The 22,701-nt window shown below is 52.3% G+C and overlaps 1 protein-coding gene across 2 annotated transcripts in view; it reads right to left on the bottom strand.

Annotated features, from left to right (window-relative positions):
• The window catches only part of LOC110515871 (pleckstrin homology domain interacting protein), a 128,748-nt gene that overhangs the window by 90,243 nt on the left and 15,804 nt on the right, over positions 1-22,701 (bottom strand). For both annotated transcript variants that reach the window (XM_036984528.1, XM_036984530.1), the window contains exons 7-8: positions 22,392-22,552; positions 4,003-4,098 (exon numbers count right to left, since the gene is read on the bottom strand). In XM_036984528.1, the coding sequence (XP_036840423.1) occupies positions 4,003-4,098; positions 22,392-22,552 (257 nt within the window). The remainder of the gene's footprint in view (positions 1-4,002; positions 4,099-22,391; positions 22,553-22,701) is intronic.

Below are 22,701 nucleotides of genomic sequence, written 5' to 3' on the forward strand. Positions count from 1 at the left end.
TTAGGCAGGTTACCTTAGTGTTCTTGTGCACAGGGACTATGGTGGTCTGCTTGAAACATGTTGGTATTACAGACTCAGACAGGGAGAGGTTGAACATGTCAGTGAAGACACTTGTCAGTTGGTCAGTGAATGCTCGGAGTACACATCCTGGTAATCCGTCCCGCCCTGCGGCCTTGTGAATGTTGACCTGTTTAAAGGTCTTATCTCATATGGGGCAACAGAGAGCTGTGTGTGACATTGCAAGCCAAAAAATTGCGAAATACAGCATTTACTTGTGAGATACAGCTTTTGATTGCTGATAGAAAGGCCTAGTGCACAGTTCTGTCTGTCTGTCTGGTGACTGACCTGACTATACTGATAGATAGACCTAGTGTACGGTTCTGTCTGTCTGTCTGGTGACTGACCTGACTATACTGATAGATAGACCTAGTGTACGGTTCTGTCTGTCTGTCTGGTGACTGACCTGACTATACTGATAGATAGACCTAGTGTACGGTTCTGTCTGTCTGTCTGGTGACTGACCTGACTATACTGATAGATAGACCTAGTGTTCGGTTCTGTCTGTCTGTCTGGTGACTGACCTGACTATACTGATAGATAGACCTAGTGTACGGTTCTGTCTGTCTGTCTGGTGACTGACCTGACTATACTGATAGATAGACCTAGTGCACAGTTCTGTCTGTCTGTCTGGTGACTGACCTGACTATACTGATAGATAGACCTAGTGCACAGTTCTGTCTGTCTGTCTGGTGACTGACCTGACTATACTGATAGATAGACCTAGTGTACGGTTCTGTCTGTCTGTCTGGTGACTGACCTGACTATACTGATAGATAGACCTAGTGTACGGTTCTGTCTGTCTGTCTGGTGACTGACCTGACTATACTGATAGATAGACCTAGTGCACAGTTCTGTCTGTCTGTCTGGTGACTGACCTGACTATACTGATAGATAGACCTAGTGTACGGTTCTGTCTGTCTGTCTGGTGACTGACCTGACTATACTGATAGATAGACCTAGTGTACGGTTCTGTCTGTCTGTCTGGTGACTGACCTGACTATACTGATAGATAGACCTAGTGTACGGTTCTGTCTGTCTGTCTGGTGACTGACCTGACTATACTGATAGATAGACCTAGTGTTCGGTTCTGTCTGTCTGCCTGGTGACTGACCTGACTATACTGATAGATAGACCTAGTGTACGGTTCTGTCTGTCTGTCTGGTGACTGACCTGACTATACTGATAGATAGACCTAGTGTACGGTTCTGTCTGTCTGTCTGGTGACTGACCTGACTGTCTAACCAGACACCTAGATATTTAGAGTTGTCCACATATTCTAAGTCAGAACCGTCCAGAGTAGTGATGCAAGGCAGGTGGGCAGGTGCGGGCAGCCATCGGTTGAAGAGCATGCACTTAGTTTTACTTGCATTTAAGAGCAGTTGGAGGCCACGGAAGGAGAGTTGTATGGCATTGAAGCTCGTCTGGAGGTTAGATAACACTGTGTCCAAAGAAGGGCCAGAAGTATTCAGAATGGTATCGTCTACGTAGAGGTGGATCAGAGAATCACCAGCAGCAAGAGCAACATCATTGATATATACAGAGAAAGGAGTCGGTCCGAGGATTGAACCCTGTGGCGCCCCCATAGAGACTGCCAGAGGTTCGGACAACAGGCCCTCCGATTTGACACACTGAACTCTATCTGAGAAGTAGTTGGTGAACCAGACGAGGCAGTCATTTGAGAAACCAAGGCTGTTGAGTCTGCTGATAACAATGAGGTGATTGACAGAGTCGAAAGCCTTGGCCAGGTCGATGAATACAGCTGCACAGTATTGTCTTTTATCGATGGCGGTTATGATATCGTTTAGTACCTTGACTCAACAGCCTTGGAGGTGCACCCATGACCAGCTCTGAAACCAGATTGCATAGCAGAGAAGATATGGTGGAAATCGACAATGTCGGTGATCTGTTTGTTCACTTGGCTTTCGAAGACCTTAGAAAGACAGGGTAGGATAGATATAGGTCTGTAGCAGTTTGGGTCTAGAGTGTCTCCCCCTTTGAAGAGGGGGATGCTCGCGGCAGCTTTCCAATCTTTGGGGATCTCAGACAATATAAAAGAGAGGTTGAAAAGGCTAGTAATAGGGGTTGCAACAATTTCGGCAAATAATTTTAGAAAGAGAGGGTCCAGATTGTCTAGCCCGGCTGATTTGTAGGGGTCCAGATTTTGCAGCTCTTTCAGAACATTAGCTATGTGGATTTGGGTGAAGGAGAAATGGGGAGGCTTGGGGAAAATGCTGTGGGGGGAGCAGGGCTGTTGACCGGGGTAGGGGTAGCCAGGTGGAAAGCATGGACAGTCGTAGAAAAATGCTTGTTGAAATTCTCAATTATCGCAGATTTATCGGTGGTGACAGTGTTTCCTAGCCTCAGGCAGTGGGCAGCTGGGAGGAGGTGTTCTTATTCTCCATGGACAGTGTCCCAGAACTTTTTGTAGTTTGTGCAACAGGACCGATTCTGACTGTCTGTCTGGTGGCTGACCTGACTATACTGATAGATCCATCCCTAGCAGTCTGTTCCCAGGGGAGCGGTCCATCCCCAGCATTCCGTTCCCAGGGGAGCGGTCCATCCCCAGCATTCCGTTCCTAGGGGAGCGGTCCATCCCTAGCGGTCCGTTCCCAGCGGTCTATCCCCAGCGGTCCATCCCTAGCGGTCCGTTCCTAGAGGAGCGGTCCATCCCCAGCGGTCCGTTCCTAGGGGAGCGGTCCATCCCTAGCGGTCCAGCCCTAGCGGTCCGTTCCTAGGGGAGAGGTCCATCCCTAGCGGTCCATCCCTAGCGGTCCGTTCCTAGGGGAGCGGTCCATCCCCAGCGGTCCGTTCCTAGGGGAGCGGTCCATCCCCAGCGGTCCGTTCCTAGGGGAGCGGTCCATCCCTAGCGGCCCATCCCCAGCGGTCCGTTCCTAGGGGAGAGGTCCATCCCTAGCGGTCCATCCCCAGCGGTCCGTTCCTAGGGGAGCGGTCCATCCCTAGCGGTCCAGCCCTAGCGGTCCGTTCCTAGGGGAGAGGTCCATCCCTAGCGGTCCATCCCTAGCGGTCCGTTCCTAGGGGAGCGGTCCATCCCTAGCGGTCCGTCCCTAGCGGTCCGTTCCTAGGGGAGCGGTCCATCCCTAGCAGTCCATCCCTAGCGGTCCATCCCTAGCGGTCCGTTCCTAGGGGAGCGGTCCATCCCTAGCAGTCCATCCCTAGCGGTCCATCCCCAGCGGTCCGTTCCTAGGGGAGCGGTCCATCCCTAGCAGTCCATCCCTAGCGGTCCATCCCTAGCGGTCCGTTCCTAGGGGAGCGGTCCATCCCTAGCAGTCCATCCCTAGCGGTCCATCCCTAGCGGTCCGTTCCTAGGGGAGCGGTCCATCCCTAGCGGTCCGTTCCTAGGGGAGCAGTCCATCCCTAGCGGTCCGTCCCTAGCGGTCCGTTCCTAGGGGAGCGGTCCATCCCTAGCAGTCCATCCCTAGCGGTCCATCCCTAGCGGTCCGTTCCTAGGGGAGCGGTCCATCCCTAGCAGTCCATCCCTAGCGGTCCATCCCCAGCGGTCCGTTCCTAGGGGAGCGGTCCATCCCTAGCAGTCCAGCCCTAGCGGTCCAGCCCTAGCGGTCCGTTCCTAGGGGAGCGGTCCATCCCTAGCGGTCCATCCCTAGCGGTCCGTTCCTAGGGGAGTGGTCCATCCCTAGCGGTCCATCCCCAGCGGCCCGTTCCTAGGGGAGCGGTCCATCCCTAGCGGTCCGTTCCTAAGGGAGCGGTCCATCCCTAGCAGTCCATCCCTAGCGGTCCATCCCTAGCGGTCCGTTCCTAGTGGTGTGGTCCGTCTCTAGAGGTTTGTCCGTAGCGATCAGTCCCTAGCGGTCAGTCCCTAGCGGTCCGTCCCTAGCGGTCATACATACCATTATTCTGCATTGTGAATTGGCAGGGAATTTTATGATTTTTTCTTATATTGTTTTAATGTGCGTGTTAACTCACGGCCATGTCGGAGATCTCAGCAGCGTGTCCTCTCAGCGTTGCCAGTAGACGGCCCTCGTCCGTCCCCCAAATCTTCACCAGGCAGTCATCTGAACCCTAGACACACACACACACAACAATGAATCACTATGATCCCTGATCACTCACACAACACACCAATCAGCATGGTCATTGTTCTATAAAACATGTATTAATAGACATTATTATCAATAATATGAATCCTGAGACACCAATTAAAATCAATCAATATTACAAACAATATTATACATTCAGTCATTGATCAATCACATCTAAATCAAACCTAGTCTAGAACTGGACAACCAGTCAGTCAATCAGTCTACAGTTGGACAACCAGTCAGTCAGCCAGTCTATAACTGGACAATCAGTCAGTCAGTCTATAACTGGACAACCAGTCAGTCAGTCTATAACTGGACAACCAGTCAGTCAGTCAGTCAGCCAGTCTATAACTGGACAACCAGTCAGTCAGTCAGTCTACAATTGGACAATCAGTCAGTCTATAACTGGACAACCAGTCAGTCAGTCTATAACTGAAAAACCAGTCAGTCGGCCAGTCTATAACTGGACAACCAGTCAGTCAGCCAGTCTATAACCCTGACAACCAGTCAGTCAGTCTATAACTGGACAATCAGTCAGTCAGTCTATAACTGGACAATCAGTCAGTCAGTCTATAACTGGACAACCAGTCAGTCAGTCTATAACTGAACAATCAGTCAGTCAGTCAGTCAGTCAGCCAGCCAGTCTATAACTGGACAACCAGTCAGTCAGTCAGTCTACAATTGGACAATCACTCAGTCTATAACTGGACAACCAGTCAGTCAGTCTATAACTGAAAAACCAGTCAGTCGGCCAGTCTATAACTGGACAACCAGTCAGTCAGCCAGTCTATAACCCTGACAACCAGTCAGTCAGTCTATAACTGGACAATCAGTCAGTCAGTCTATAACTGGACAATCAGTCAGTCAGTCTATAACTGAACAATCAGTCAGTCAGTCAGCCAGTCTATAACTGGACAACCAGTCAGTCAGTCTATAACTGGACAATCAGTCAGTCAGTCTATAACTGGACAATCAGTCAGTCAGTCTATAACTGAACAATCAGTCAGTCAGTCAGCCAGTCTATAACTGGACAACCAGTCAGTCAGTCTATAACTGGACAATCAGTCAGTCAGTCTATAACTGGACAATCAGTCAGCCAGTCTATAACTGGACAACCAGTCAGTCAGTCTATAACTGAACAACCAGTCAGTCGGCCAGTCTATAACTGGACAACCAGTCAGTCAGTCTATAACTGAACAACCAGTCGGCCAGTCTATAATTGGACAACCAGTCAGTCGGCCAGTCTATAACTGAACAACCAGTCAGTCGGCCAGTCTATAACTGGACAATCAGTCAGTCAGCCAGTCTATAACTGAACAACCAGTCAGTCAGTCTATAACTGGATAATCAGTCAGTCAGTCAGTCTATAACTGGACAACCAGTCAGTCGGCCAGTCTATAACTGGACAATCAGTCAGTCAGTCAGCCGGTCTATAACTGAATAACCAGTCAGTCAGTCTATAACTGGACAATCTGTCAGTCTATAACTGGACAATCAGTCAGTCAGTCAGCCAGTCTACAACTGAACAATCAGTCAGTCAGCCAGTCTATAACTGGACAACCAGTCAGTCAGTCAGTCATCCAGTCTATAACTGGACAATCAGTCAGTCAGTCAGTCAGTCAGCTAGTCTAAAACTGGACAACCAGTCGGCCAGTCTATAATTGGACAACCAGTCGGCCAGTCTATAATTGGACAATCAGTCAGTCGGCCAGTCTATAACTGAACAACCAGTCAGTCGGCCTGTCTATAACTGGACAATCAGTCAGTCAGCCAGTCTATAACTGAACAACCAGTCAGTCTGTCTATAACTGGATAATCAGTCAGTCAGTCAGTCTATAACTGGACAACCAGTCAGTCGGCCAGTCTATAACTGGACAATCAGTCAGTCAGTCAGCCGGTCTATAACTGAATAACCAGTCAGTCAGTCTATAACTGGACAATCTGTCAGTCTATACCTGGACAATCAGTCAGTCAGTCAGCCAGTCTACAACTGAACAATCAGTCAGTCAGCCAGTCTATAACTGGACAACCAGTCAGTCAGTCAGTCAGCCAGTCTATAACTGGACAATCAGTCAGTCAGTCAGTCAGTCAGCTAGTCTAAAACTGGACAACCAGTCAGTCAGCCAGTCTATAACTGAACAATCAGTCAGTCAGCCAGTCTACAACTGAACAATCAGTCAGTCAGCCAGTCTACAACTGAACAATCAGTCAGTCAGTCAGTCAGTCTATAACTGGACAATCAGTCAGTCAGCCAGTCTATAACTATCAGTCAGTCAGTCACCACCACACACAGTCACCACCACACAGTCACCACCAAACAAACAGTCACCACCAAACAAACAGTCACCACCACACTGTCACCACCACGCAGTCACCACCCCCACAGTCAAAGCCACACAAACAGTCCCCACCACACAGCCACAGTCACCGCCACACAAACAGTCCCCGCCACACAGCCACAACCACAGTCACCGCCACCGCCACACAGTCACCACCAAACCAACAGTCCCCACCACACAGCCACTGTCCCCACCACACAGCCACAGTCACCGATACACAGTCACCGCCACACAGTCACCGCCACACAGTCAAAGCCACACAAACAGTCCCCACCGCACAGCCACAGTCACCATCACACAGTCACCGCCACACAAACAGTCCCCACCACACAGCCACAACCGCAACCACAGTCACCACCAAACCAACAGTCCCCACCACACAGCCACTGTCCCCACCACACAGCCACAGTCACCGCCACACAGTCACCGCCACACAGCCACCATCAAACAGTCACAACCAAACAGTCACAACCACAGTCACCACCAAACAGTCACAACCAAACAGTCACAACCACAGTCACCACAACAGTCACCACCACACAGTCACCACCAAACAGTCACAACCACACAGCCACCACACAGTCACCACCAAACAGTCACCACCACACAGTCACCACCAAACAGTCACCACCACACAGCCACAACCACAGTCACAGCCACAAGGTCACCAACAAACAAACAGTCCCCACCACACAGCCACAACCACAGTCACCGCCACACAGCCACCACCAAACAGTCACAACCAAACAGTCACAACCAGAGTCACCACCAAACAGTCACAACCAGAGTCACCACCGAACAGTCACAACCACAGTCACCACCACACAGTCACAACCACACAGTCACCACCAAACAGTCACTACCAAACAGTCACAACCACAGTCACCACCACACAGTCACAACCACAGTCACCACCACACAGTCACCACCACACAGTCACCACCAAACAGTCCCCACCAAACAGGCACCACCAAACAGTCACCACCACAGAGTCACCACCAAACAGTCACCACCACACAGTCACCACCAAACAGTCACCACCACACATTCACCACCACACAGTCACAACCACAGTCACCACCACACAGTCACAAACACAGTCACCACCACACAGTCACCACCACACAGTCACAACCACAGTCACCACCACACAGTCACCACCACACAGTCACCACCAAACAGTCACCATCACACAGTCACCACCACACAGTCACAAAAACAGTCACCACCACACAGTCACCACCACACAGTCACCACCACACAGTCACAACCAGTCACCACCACACAGTCACCACCACACAGTCACCATCACACAGTCACAACCACACAGTCACCACCACACAGTCACAAACACAGTCACCACCACACAGTCACCACCACACAGTCACCACCACACAGTCACAACCACAGTCACCACCACACAGTCACCACCAAACTGTCACCACCACACAGTCACCACCAAACAGTCACCATCACACAGTCACCACCAAACAGTCACCACCACACAGCCACAACCACAGTCACCGCCACAGTCACCGCCACAAGGTCAACACCAAACAAACAGTCCCCACCACACAGCCACAACCACACAGTCACAACCAGTCACCACCACACAGTCACCACCAAACAGTCACCACCAAACAGTCATCATCACACAGTCACCACCACACAGTCACCACCACACAGTCACAAACACAGTCACCACCACACAGTCACAAACACAGTCACCACCACACAGTCACCACCACACAGTCACCACCACACAGTCACAACCACAGTCACCACCATACAGTCACCACCAAACAGTCACCACCACACAGTCACCACCAAACAGTCACCATCACACAGTCACCACCAAACAGTCACCACCACACAGCCACAACCACAGTCACCGCCACAGTCACCGCCACAAGGTCACCACCAAACAAACAGTCCCCACCACACAGCCACAACCACAGTCACCGCCACACAGCCACCGCCACACAGCCACCACCAAACAGTGACCACCAAACAGTCACAACCAGAGTCACCACCAAACAGTCACAACCACAGTCACCACCACACAGTCACAACCACACAGTCACCACCAAACAGTCACCACCAAACAGTCACAACCACAGTGACCACCACACAGTCACAACCACAGTCACCACCACACAGTCACCACCAAACAGTCACCACCAAACAGTCACAACCACAGTCACCACCACACAGTCACCACCAAACAGTCACCACCACACAGTCACAACCACACAGTCACAACCAGTCACCACCACACAGCCACCACCAAACAGTGACCACCAAACAGTCACAACCAGAGTCACCACCAAACAGTCACAACCACAGTCACCACCACACAGTCACAACCACACAGTCACCACCAAACAGTCACCACCAAACAGTCACAACCACAGTGACCACCACACAGTCACAACCACAGTCACCACCACACAGTCACCACCAAACAGTCACCACCAAACAGTCACAACCACAGTCACCACCACACAGTCACCACCAAACAGTCACCACCACACAGTCACAACCACACAGTCACAACCAGTCACCACCACACAGTCACCACCACACAGTCACCACCAAACAGTCACCACCAAACAGTCACAACCACAGTCACCACCACACAGTCACCACCAAACAGTCACCACCACACAGCCACAACCACACAGTCACAACCAGTCACCACCACACAGTCACCATCACACAGTCACCACCACACAGTCACCACCACACAGTCACAAACACAGTCACCACCACACAGTCACAAACACAGTCACCACCACACAGTCACCACCACACAGTCACCACCACACAGTCACAACCACAGTCACCACCACACAGTCACCACCAAACAGTCACCACCACACAGTCACCACCAAACAGTCACCATCACACAGTCACCACCAAACAGTCACCACCACACAGCCACAACCACAGTCACCGCCACAGTCACCGCCACAAGGTCACCACCAAACAAACAGTCCCCACCACACAGCCACAACCACAGTCACCGCCACACAGCCACCACCGAACAGTCACAACCACAGTCACCACCACACAGTCACAACCACACAGTCACCACCAAACAGTCACCACCAAACAGTCACAACCACAGTCACCACCACACAGTCACAACCACAGTCACCACCACACAGTCACCACCACACAGTCACCACCAAACAGTCCCCACCAAACAGGCACCACCAAACAGTCACCACCACAGAGTCACCACCAAACAGTCACCACCACACAGTCACCACCAAACAGTCACCACCACACATTCACCACCACACAGTCACAACCACAGTCACCACCACACAGTCACAAACACAGTCACCACCACACAGTCACCACCACACAGTCACAACCACAGTCACCACCACACAGTCACCACCACACAGTCACCACCAAACAGTCACCATCACACAGTCACCACCACACAGTCACAAAAACAGTCACCACCACACAGTCACCACCACACAGTCACCACCACACAGTCACAACCAGTCACCACCACACAGTCACCACCACACAGTCACCATCACACAGTCACAACCACACAGTCACAAACACAGTCACCACCACACAGTCACCACCACACAGTCACCACCACACAGTCACAACCACAGTCACCACCACACAGTCACCACCAAACTGTCACCACCAAACAGTCACCACCAAACAGTCACCATCACACAGTCACCACCAAACAGTCACCACCACACAGCCACAACCACAGTCACCGCCACAGTCACCGCCACAAGGTCAACACCAAACAAACAGTCCCCACCACACAGCCACAACCACACAGTCACAACCAGTCACCACCACACAGTCACCACCAAACAGTCACCACCAAACAGTCATCATCACACAGTCACCACCATACAGTCACCACCACACAGTCACAAACACAGTCACCACCACACAGTCACAAACACAGTCACCACCACACAGTCACCACCACACAGTCACCACCACACAGTCACCACCACACAGTCACAACCACAGTCACCACCATACAGTCACCACCAAACAGTCACCACCACACAGTCACCACCAAACAGTCACCATCACAGAGTCACCACCAAACAGTCACCACCACACAGCCACAACCACAGTCACCGCCACAGTCACCGCCACAAGGTCACCACCAAACAAACAGTCCCCACCACACAGCCACAACCACAGTCACCGCCACACAGCCACCGCCACACAGCCACCACCAAACAGTGACCACCAAACAGTCACAACCAGAGTCACCACCAAACAGTCACAACCACAGTCACCACCACACAGTCACAACCACACTGTCACCACCAAACAGTCACCACCAAACAGTCACAACCACAGTGACCACCACACAGTCACAACCACAGTCACCACCACACAGTCACCACCAAACAGTCACCACCAAACAGTCACAACCACAGTCACCACCACACAGTCACCACCAAACAGTCACCACCACACAGTCACCACCACACAGTCACCACCAAACAGTCACCACCACACAGCCACAACCACACAGTCACAACCAGTCACCACCACACAGTCACCATCACACAGTCACCACCACACAGTCACCACCACACAGTCACAAACACAGTCACCACCACACAGTCACAAACACAGTCACCACCACACAGTCACCACCACACAGTCACCACCACACAGTCACAACCACAGTCACCACCACACAGTCACCACCAAACAGTCACCACCACACAGTCACCACCAAACAGTCACCATCACACAGTCACCACCAAACAGTCACCACCACACAGCCACAACCACAGTCACCGCCACAGTCACCGCCACAAGGTCACCACCAAACAAACAGTCCCCACCACACAGCCACAACCACAGTCACCGCCACAGTCACCGCCACAAGGTCAACACCAAACAAACAGTCCCCACCACACAGCCACAACCACACAGTCACAACCAGTCACCACCACACAGTCACCACCAAACAGTCACCACCAAACAGTCATCATCACACAGTCACCACCATACAGTCACCACCACACAGTCACAAACACAGTCACCACCACACAGTCACAAACACAGTCACCACCACACAGTCACCACCACACAGTCACCACCACACAGTCACAACCACAGTCACCACCATACAGTCACCACCAAACAGTCACCACCACACAGTCACCACCAAACAGTCACCATCACAGAGTCACCACCAAACAGTCACCACCACACAGCCACAACCACAGTCACCGCCACAGTCACCGCCACAAGGTCACCACCAAACAAACAGTCCCCACCACACAGCCACAACCACAGTCACCGCCACACAGCCACCGCCACACAGCCACCACCAAACAGTGACCACCAAACAGTCACAACCAGAGTCACCACCAAACAGTCACAACCACAGTCACCACCAAACAGTCACAACCACACTGTCACCACCAAACAGTCACCACCAAACAGTCACAACCACAGTGACCACCACACAGTCACAACCACAGTCACCACCACACAGTCACCACCAAACAGTCACCACCAAACAGTCACAACCACAGTCACCACCACACAGTCACCACCAAACAGTCACCACCACACAGTCACCACCACACAGTCACCACCAAACAGTCACCACCACACAGCCACAACCACACAGTCACAACCAGTCACCACCACACAGTCACCATCACACAGTCACCACCACACAGTCACCACCACACAGTCACAAACACAGTCACCACCACACAGTCACAAACACAGTCACCACCACACAGTCACCACCACACAGTCACCACCACACAGTCACAACCACAGTCACCACCACACAGTCACCACCAAACAGTCACCACCACACAGTCACCACCAAACAGTCACCATCACACAGTCACCACCAAACAGTCACCACCACACAGCCACAACCACAGTCACCGCCACAGTCACCGCCACAAGGTCACCACCAAACAAACAGTCCCCACCACACAGCCACAACCACAGTCACCGCCACAGTCACCGCCACAAGGTCAACACCAAACAAACAGTCCCCACCACACAGCCACAACCACACAGTCACAACCAGTCACCACCACACAGTCACCACCAAACAGTCACCACCAAACAGTCACCACCAAACAAACAGTCCCCACCACACAGCCACAACCACAGTCACCGCCACACAGCCACCGCCACACAGCCACCACACAGTCACCACCAAACAGTCACAACCACACAGCCACCACACAGTCACCACCAAACAGTCACCACCACACAGTCACCACCAAACAGTCACCACCACACAGCCACAACCACAGTCACAGCCACAAGGTCACCAACAAACAAACAGTCCCCACCACACAGCCACAACCACAGTCACCGCCACACAGCCACCACCAAACAGTCACAACCAAACAGTCACAACCAGAGTCACCACCAAACAGTCACAACCAGAGTCACCACCGAACAGTCACAACCACAGTCACCACCACACAGTCACAACCACACAGTCACCACCAAACAGTCACTACCAAACAGTCACAACCACAGTCACCACCACACAGTCACAACCACAGTCACCACCACACAGTCACCACCACACAGTCACCACCAAACAGTCCCCACCAAACAGGCACCACCAAACAGTCACCACCACAGAGTCACCACCAAACAGTCACCACCACACAGTCACCACCAAACAGTCACCACCACACATTCACCACCACACAGTCACAACCACAGTCACCACCACACAGTCACAAACACAGTCACCACCACACAGTCACCACCACACAGTCACAACCACAGTCACCACCACACAGTCACCACCACACAGTCACCACCAAACAGTCACCATCACACAGTCACCACCACACAGTCACAAAAACAGTCACCACCACACAGTCACCACCACACAGTCACCACCACACAGTCACAACCAGTCACCACCACACAGTCACCACCACACAGTCACCATCACACAGTCACAACCACACAGTCACCACCACACAGTCACAAACACAGTCACCACCACACAGTCACCACCACACAGTCACCACCACACAGTCACAACCACAGTCACCACCACACAGTCACCACCAAACTGTCACCACCACACAGTCACCACCAAACAGTCACCATCACACAGTCACCACCAAACAGTCACCACCACACAGCCACAACCACAGTCACCGCCACAGTCACCGCCACAAGGTCAACACCAAACAAACAGTCCCCACCACACAGCCACAACCACACAGTCACAACCAGTCACCACCACACAGTCACCACCAAACAGTCACCACCAAACAGTCATCATCACACAGTCACCACCACACAGTCACCACCACACAGTCACAAACACAGTCACCACCACACAGTCACAAACACAGTCACCACCACACAGTCACCACCACACAGTCACCACCACACAGTCACAACCACAGTCACCACCATACAGTCACCACCAAACAGTCACCACCACACAGTCACCACCAAACAGTCACCATCACACAGTCACCACCAAACAGTCACCACCACACAGCCACAACCACAGTCACCGCCACAGTCACCGCCACAAGGTCACCACCAAACAAACAGTCCCCACCACACAGCCACAACCACAGTCACCGCCACACAGCCACCGCCACACAGCCACCACCAAACAGTGACCACCAAACAGTCACAACCAGAGTCACCACCAAACAGTCACAACCACAGTCACCACCACACAGTCACAACCACACAGTCACCACCAAACAGTCACCACCAAACAGTCACAACCACAGTGACCACCACACAGTCACAACCACAGTCACCACCACACAGTCACCACCAAACAGTCACCACCAAACAGTCACAACCACAGTCACCACCACACAGTCACCACCAAACAGTCACCACCACACAGTCACAACCACACAGTCACAACCAGTCACCACCACACAGCCACCACCAAACAGTGACCACCAAACAGTCACAACCAGAGTCACCACCAAACAGTCACAACCACAGTCACCACCACACAGTCACAACCACACAGTCACCACCAAACAGTCACCACCAAACAGTCACAACCACAGTGACCACCACACAGTCACAACCACAGTCACCACCACACAGTCACCACCAAACAGTCACCACCAAACAGTCACAACCACAGTCACCACCACACAGTCACCACCAAACAGTCACCACCACACAGTCACAACCACACAGTCACAACCAGTCACCACCACACAGTCACCACCACACAGTCACCACCAAACAGTCACCACCAAACAGTCACAACCACAGTCACCACCACACAGTCACCACCAAACAGTCACCACCACACAGCCACAACCACACAGTCACAACCAGTCACCACCACACAGTCACCATCACACAGTCACCACCACACAGTCACCACCACACAGTCACAAACACAGTCACCACCACACAGTCACAAACACAGTCACCACCACACAGTCACCACCACACAGTCACCACCACACAGTCACAACCACAGTCACCACCACACAGTCACCACCAAACAGTCACCACCACACAGTCACCACCAAACAGTCACCATCACACAGTCACCACCAAACAGTCACCACCACACAGCCACAACCACAGTCACCGCCACAGTCACCGCCACAAGGTCACCACCAAACAAACAGTCCCCACCACACAGCCACAACCACAGTCACCGCCACACAGCCACCACCGAACAGTCACAACCACAGTCACCACCACACAGTCACAACCACACAGTCACCACCAAACAGTCACCACCAAACAGTCACAACCACAGTCACCACCACACAGTCACAACCACAGTCACCACCACACAGTCACCACCACACAGTCACCACCAAACAGTCCCCACCAAACAGGCACCACCAAACAGTCACCACCACAGAGTCACCACCAAACAGTCACCACCACACAGTCACCACCAAACAGTCACCACCACACATTCACCACCACACAGTCACAACCACAGTCACCACCACACAGTCACAAACACAGTCACCACCACACAGTCACCACCACACAGTCACAACCACAGTCACCACCACACAGTCACCACCACACAGTCACCACCAAACAGTCACCATCACACAGTCACCACCACACAGTCACAAAAACAGTCACCACCACACAGTCACCACCACACAGTCACCACCACACAGTCACAACCAGTCACCACCACACAGTCACCACCACACAGTCACCATCACACAGTCACAACCACACAGTCACAAACACAGTCACCACCACACAGTCACCACCACACAGTCACCACCACACAGTCACAACCACAGTCACCACCACACAGTCACCACCAAACTGTCACCACCAAACAGTCACCACCAAACAGTCACCATCACACAGTCACCACCAAACAGTCACCACCACACAGCCACAACCACAGTCACCGCCACAGTCACCGCCACAAGGTCAACACCAAACAAACAGTCCCCACCACACAGCCACAACCACACAGTCACAACCAGTCACCACCACACAGTCACCACCAAACAGTCACCACCAAACAGTCATCATCACACAGTCACCACCATACAGTCACCACCACACAGTCACAAACACAGTCACCACCACACAGTCACAAACACAGTCACCACCACACAGTCACCACCACACAGTCACCACCACACAGTCACCACCACACAGTCACAACCACAGTCACCACCATACAGTCACCACCAAACAGTCACCACCACACAGTCACCACCAAACAGTCACCATCACAGAGTCACCACCAAACAGTCACCACCACACAGCCACAACCACAGTCACCGCCACAGTCACCGCCACAAGGTCACCACCAAACAAACAGTCCCCACCACACAGCCACAACCACAGTCACCGCCACACAGCCACCGCCACACAGCCACCACCAAACAGTGACCACCAAACAGTCACAACCAGAGTCACCACCAAACAGTCACAACCACAGTCACCACCACACAGTCACAACCACACTGTCACCACCAAACAGTCACCACCAAACAGTCACAACCACAGTGACCACCACACAGTCACAACCACAGTCACCACCACACAGTCACCACCAAACAGTCACCACCAAACAGTCACAACCACAGTCACCACCACACAGTCACCACCAAACAGTCACCACCACACAGTCACCACCACACAGTCACCACCAAACAGTCACCACCACACAGCCACAACCACACAGTCACAACCAGTCACCACCACACAGTCACCATCACACAGTCACCACCACACAGTCACCACCACACAGTCACAAACACAGTCACCACCACACAGTCACAAACACAGTCACCACCACACAGTCACCACCACACAGTCACCACCACACAGTCACAACCACAGTCACCACCACACAGTCACCACCAAACAGTCACCACCACACAGTCACCACCAAACAGTCACCATCACACAGTCACCACCAAACAGTCACCACCACACAGCCACAACCACAGTCACCGCCACAGTCACCGCCACAAGGTCACCACCAAACAAACAGTCCCCACCACACAGCCACAACCACAGTCACCGCCACAGTCACCGCCACAAGGTCAACACCAAACAAACAGTCCCCACCACACAGCCACAACCACACAGTCACAACCAGTCACCACCACACAGTCACCACCAAACAGTCACCACCAAACAGTCATCATCACACAGTCACCACCATACAGTCACCACCACACAGTCACAAACACAGTCACCACCACACAGTCACAAACACAGTCACCACCACACAGTCACCACCACACAGTCACCACCACACAGTCACAACCACAGTCACCACCATACAGTCACCACCAAACAGTCACCACCACACAGTCACCACCAAACAGTCACCATCACAGAGTCACCACCAAACAGTCACCACCACACAGCCACAACCACAGTCACCGCCACAGTCACCGCCACAAGGTCACCACCAAACAAACAGTCCCCACCACACAGCCACAACCACAGTCACCGCCACACAGCCACCGCCACACAGCCACCACCAAACAGTGACCACCAAACAGTCACAACCAGAGTCACCACCAAACAGTCACAACCACAGTCACCACCAAACAGTCACAACCACACTGTCACCACCAAACAGTCACCACCAAACAGTCACAACCACAGTGACCACCACACAGTCACAACCACAGTCACCACCACACAGTCACCACCAAACAGTCACCACCAAACAGTCACAACCACAGTCACCACCACACAGTCACCACCAAACAGTCACCACCACACAGTCACCACCACACAGTCACCACCAAACAGTCACCACCACACAGCCACAACCACACAGTCACAACCAGTCACCACCACACAGTCACCATCACACAGTCACCACCACACAGTCACCACCACACAGTCACAAACACAGTCACCACCACACAGTCACAAACACAGTCACCACCACACAGTCACCACCACACAGTCACCACCACACAGTCACAACCACAGTCACCACCACACAGTCACCACCAAACAGTCACCACCACACAGTCACCACCAAACAGTCACCATCACACAGTCACCACCAAACAGTCACCACCACACAGCCACAACCACAGTCACCGCCACAGTCACCGCCACAAGGTCACCACCAAACAAACAGTCCCCACCACACAGCCACAACCACAGTCACCGCCACAGTCACCGCCACAAGGTCAACACCAAACAAACAGTCCCCACCACACAGCCACAACCACACAGTCACAACCAGTCACCACCACACAGTCACCACCAAACAGTCACCACCAAACAGTCACCACCAAACAAACAGTCCCCACCACACAGCCACAACCACAGTCACCGCCACACAGCCACCGCCACACAGCCACCACCAAACAGTCACAACCAAACAGTCACAACCACAGTCACCACCACACAGCCACCACCAAACGGTCACAACCAAACAGTCACAACCACAGTCACCACCACACAGTCACCACCAAACAGTCACAACCAAACAGTCACAACCACAGTCACCACCACACAGTCACCACCAAACAGTCACAACCACAGTCACCACAACCACAGTCACCACCACACAGTCACCACCAAACAGTCACCACCACAGTCACAAACACAGTCACCACCACACAGCCACCACCACACAGTCACAACCACAGTCACCACCACAGTCACCACAACCACAGTCACCACCACACAGTCACCACCAAACAGTCACCACCACAGAGTCACCACCAAACAGTCACCACCACACAGTCAACACCAAACAGTGACCACCAAACAGTCACAACCAGAGTCACCACCAAACAGTCACAACCACAGTCACCACCACACAGTCACCGCCACACAGTCACCACCAAACAGTCACCACCAAACAGTCACAACCACAGTGACCACCACACAGTCACAACCACAGTCACCACCACACAGTCACCACCAAACAGTCACCACCAAACAGTCACAACCACAGTCACCACCACACAGTCACCACCAAACAAACAGTCCCCACCACACAGCCACAACCACAGTCACCGCCACACAGCCACCACCAAACAGTCACAACCAAACAGTCACAACCAGAGTCACCACCAAACAGTCACAACCAGAGTCACCACCAAACAGTCACAACCACAGTCACCACCACACAGTCACAACCACACAGTCACCACCAAACAGTCACCACCAAACAGTCACAACCACACAGTCACCACCACACAGTCACAACCACAGTCACCACCACACAGTCACCACCACACAGTCACCACCAAACAGTCCCCACCAAACAGGCACCACCAAACAGTCACCACCACAGAGTCACCACCACACAGTCACCACCAAACAGTCACCACCAAACAGTCACCACCACACAGTCACAACCACAGTCACCACCACACAGACACAAACACAGTCACCACCACACAGTCACAACCACAGTCACCACCACACAGTCACCACCAAACAGTCACCACCACACAGTCACCACCAAACAGTCACCATCACACAGTCACCACCACACAGTCACAAACACAGTCACCACCACACAGTCACCACCACACTGTCACCACCATACAGTCACAACCTGTCACCACCACACAGTCACCACCAAACAGTCAACACCAAACAGTCACCACCAAACAGTCACCACCACACAGTCACCATCACACAGTCACCACCACACAGTCACCACCACACAGTCACAAACACGGTCACCACCACACAGTCACCACCACACAGTCACCACCACACAGTCACAACCAGTCACCACCACACAGTCACCACCAAACAGTCACCACCACACAGTCACCACCAAACAGTCACCACCACACAGTCACCACCAAACAGTCACCACCACACAGCCACAACCACAGTCACCGCCACAGTCACCGCCACAAGGTCACCACCAAACAAACAGTCCCCACCACACAGCCACAACCACAGTCACCGCCACACAGCCACCGCCACACAGCCACCACCAAACAGTCACAACCAAACAGTCACAACCACAGTCACCACCACACAGCCACCACCAAACGGTCACAACCAAACAGTCACAACCACAGTCACCACCACACAGTCACCACCAAACAGTCACAACCAAACAGTCACAACCAAACAGTCACAACCAAACAGTCACAACCACAGTCACCACCACACAGTCACCACCAAACAGTCACAACCACAGTCACCACAACCACAGTCACCACCACACAGTCACCACCAAACAGTCCCCACCAAACAGGCACCACCAAACAGTCACCACCACAGAGTCACCACCACACAGTCACCACCAAACAGTCACCACCACACAGTAACCACCACACAGTCACAACCACAGTCACCACCACACAGTCACAAACACAGTCACCACCACACAGTCACCACCACACAGTCACCACCACACAGTCACCACCAAACAGTCACCATCACACAGTCACCACCACACAGTCACAACCACAGTCACCACCACACAGCCACCACCAAACGGTCACAACCAAACAGTCACAACCACAGTCACCACCACACAGTCACCACCACACAGTCACCACCACACAGCCACCACCAAACGGTCACAACCAAACAGTCACAACCACAGTCACCACCACACAGTCACCACCAAACAGTCACAACCAAACAGTCACAACCAAACAGTCACAACCACAGTCACCACCACACAGTCACCACCAAACAGTCACAACCACAGTCACCACAACCACAATCACCACCACACAGTCACCACCAAACAGTCCCCACCAAACAGGCACCACCAAACAGTCACCACCACAGAGTCACCACCACACAGTCACCACCACACAGTCACCACCACACAGTCACAACCACAGTCACCACCACACAGTCACAAACACAGTCACCACCACACAGTCACCACCACACAGTCACCACCACACAGTCACAACCACAGTCACCACCACACAGTCACCACCACACAGTCACCACCAAACAGTCACCATCACACAGTCACCACCACACAGTCACAACCACAGTCACCACCACACAGCCACCACCAAACGGTCACAACCAAACAGTCACAACCACAGTCACCACCACACAGTCACCACCAAACGGTCACAACCAAACAGTCACAACCACAGTCACCACCACACAGTCACCACCAAACAGTCACAACCAAACAGTCACAACCAAACAGTCACAACTAAACAGTCACAACCACAGTCACCACCACACAGTCACCACCAAACAGTCACAACCACAGTCACCACAAACACAGTCACCACCACACAGTCACCACCAAACAGTGACCACCAAACAGTCACAACCAGAGTCACCACCAAACAGTCACAACCACAGTCACCACCACACAGTCACAACCACACAGTCACCACCAAACAGTCACCACCAAACAGTCACAACCACAGTCACCACCACACAGTCACAACCACAGTCACCACCACACAGTCACCACCAAACAGTCACCACCAAACAGTCACAACCACAGTCACCACCACGCAGTCACCACCAAACAGTCACAACCACAGTCACCCCCACACCGTCACAACCACAGTCACCACCACACAGTCACCACCACACAGTCACAACCAAACAGTAACCACCAAACAGTCACAACCACAGTCACCACCACAGTCACCACCAAACAGTCATAACCACAGTCACCACCACACAGTCACAACCACAGTCACCGCCAAACAGTCACAACCACAGTCACCACATAGTTACAGTAAAACAGTTACAACATATTCATACAAGCACTGAGCTTTAGACCAACAATACAGTTACCATAGCGATCCCACCCAGCACAGGGTCAACCTGGGGTCAAGATTTCAGATGTCATCATATGACCTCACCACATACATCATAAACCTTCCTCCTAAAACACCACACTCTAGGAGTCACACAGGGTCAGCAGCCTAAACACACTCTGTTCTGACTGTTCAGCAGCCTAAACACACTCTGTTCTGACGGTTCAGCAGCCTAAACACACTCTGTTCTGATGGTTCAGCAGCCTAAACACACTCTGTTCTGACGGTTCAGCAGCCTAAACACACTCTGTTCTTACGGTTCAGCAGCCTAAACACACTCTGTTCTGACGGTTCAGCAGCCTAAACACACTCTGTTCTGACGGTTCAGCAGCCTAAACACACTCTGTTCTGACGGTTCAGCAGCCTAAACACACTCTGTTCTGACGGTTCAGCAGCCTAAACACACTCCGTTCTGACGGTTCAGCAGCCTAAACACACTCTGTTCTTACGGTTCAGCAGCCTAAACACACTCTGTTCTTACGGTTCAGCAGCCTAAACACACTCTGTTCTGACGGTTCAGCAGCCTAAACACACTCTGTTCTTACGGTTCAGCAGCCTAAACACACTCTGTTCTTACGGTTCAGCAGCCTAAACACACTCTGTTCTGACGGTTCAGCAGCCTAAACACACTCTGTTCTTACGGTGAAGATGCGCCGTCCAGTGCGGTCGAAGGTGACACAGTAGACAGAGGACAGATGTCCCAGAATCCTCTTGTGCATCTTCATGTGTGAGTAGACCGCAGTGGGGAGGAGCTGACCCAGTCGGTACGAACCAATCAGACGACGGCCGTGACCTGTCTCCACTACACGCACACACCGCAAAGATTGTGTACACACACACACCAGCACCACACACACACAGACACACAACGTTGTTCGTTCCAGCATAATACCATACTAATGTCATTAACTGGTTGACTTACATTATTATAATTTTGTTATGGAAAAAGAA

Source organism: Oncorhynchus mykiss, chromosome 8, assembly GCF_013265735.2.
Source record: "Oncorhynchus mykiss isolate Arlee chromosome 8, USDA_OmykA_1.1, whole genome shotgun sequence".
In the NCBI taxonomy this organism is placed as follows: domain Eukaryota; kingdom Metazoa; phylum Chordata; class Actinopteri; order Salmoniformes; family Salmonidae; genus Oncorhynchus; species Oncorhynchus mykiss.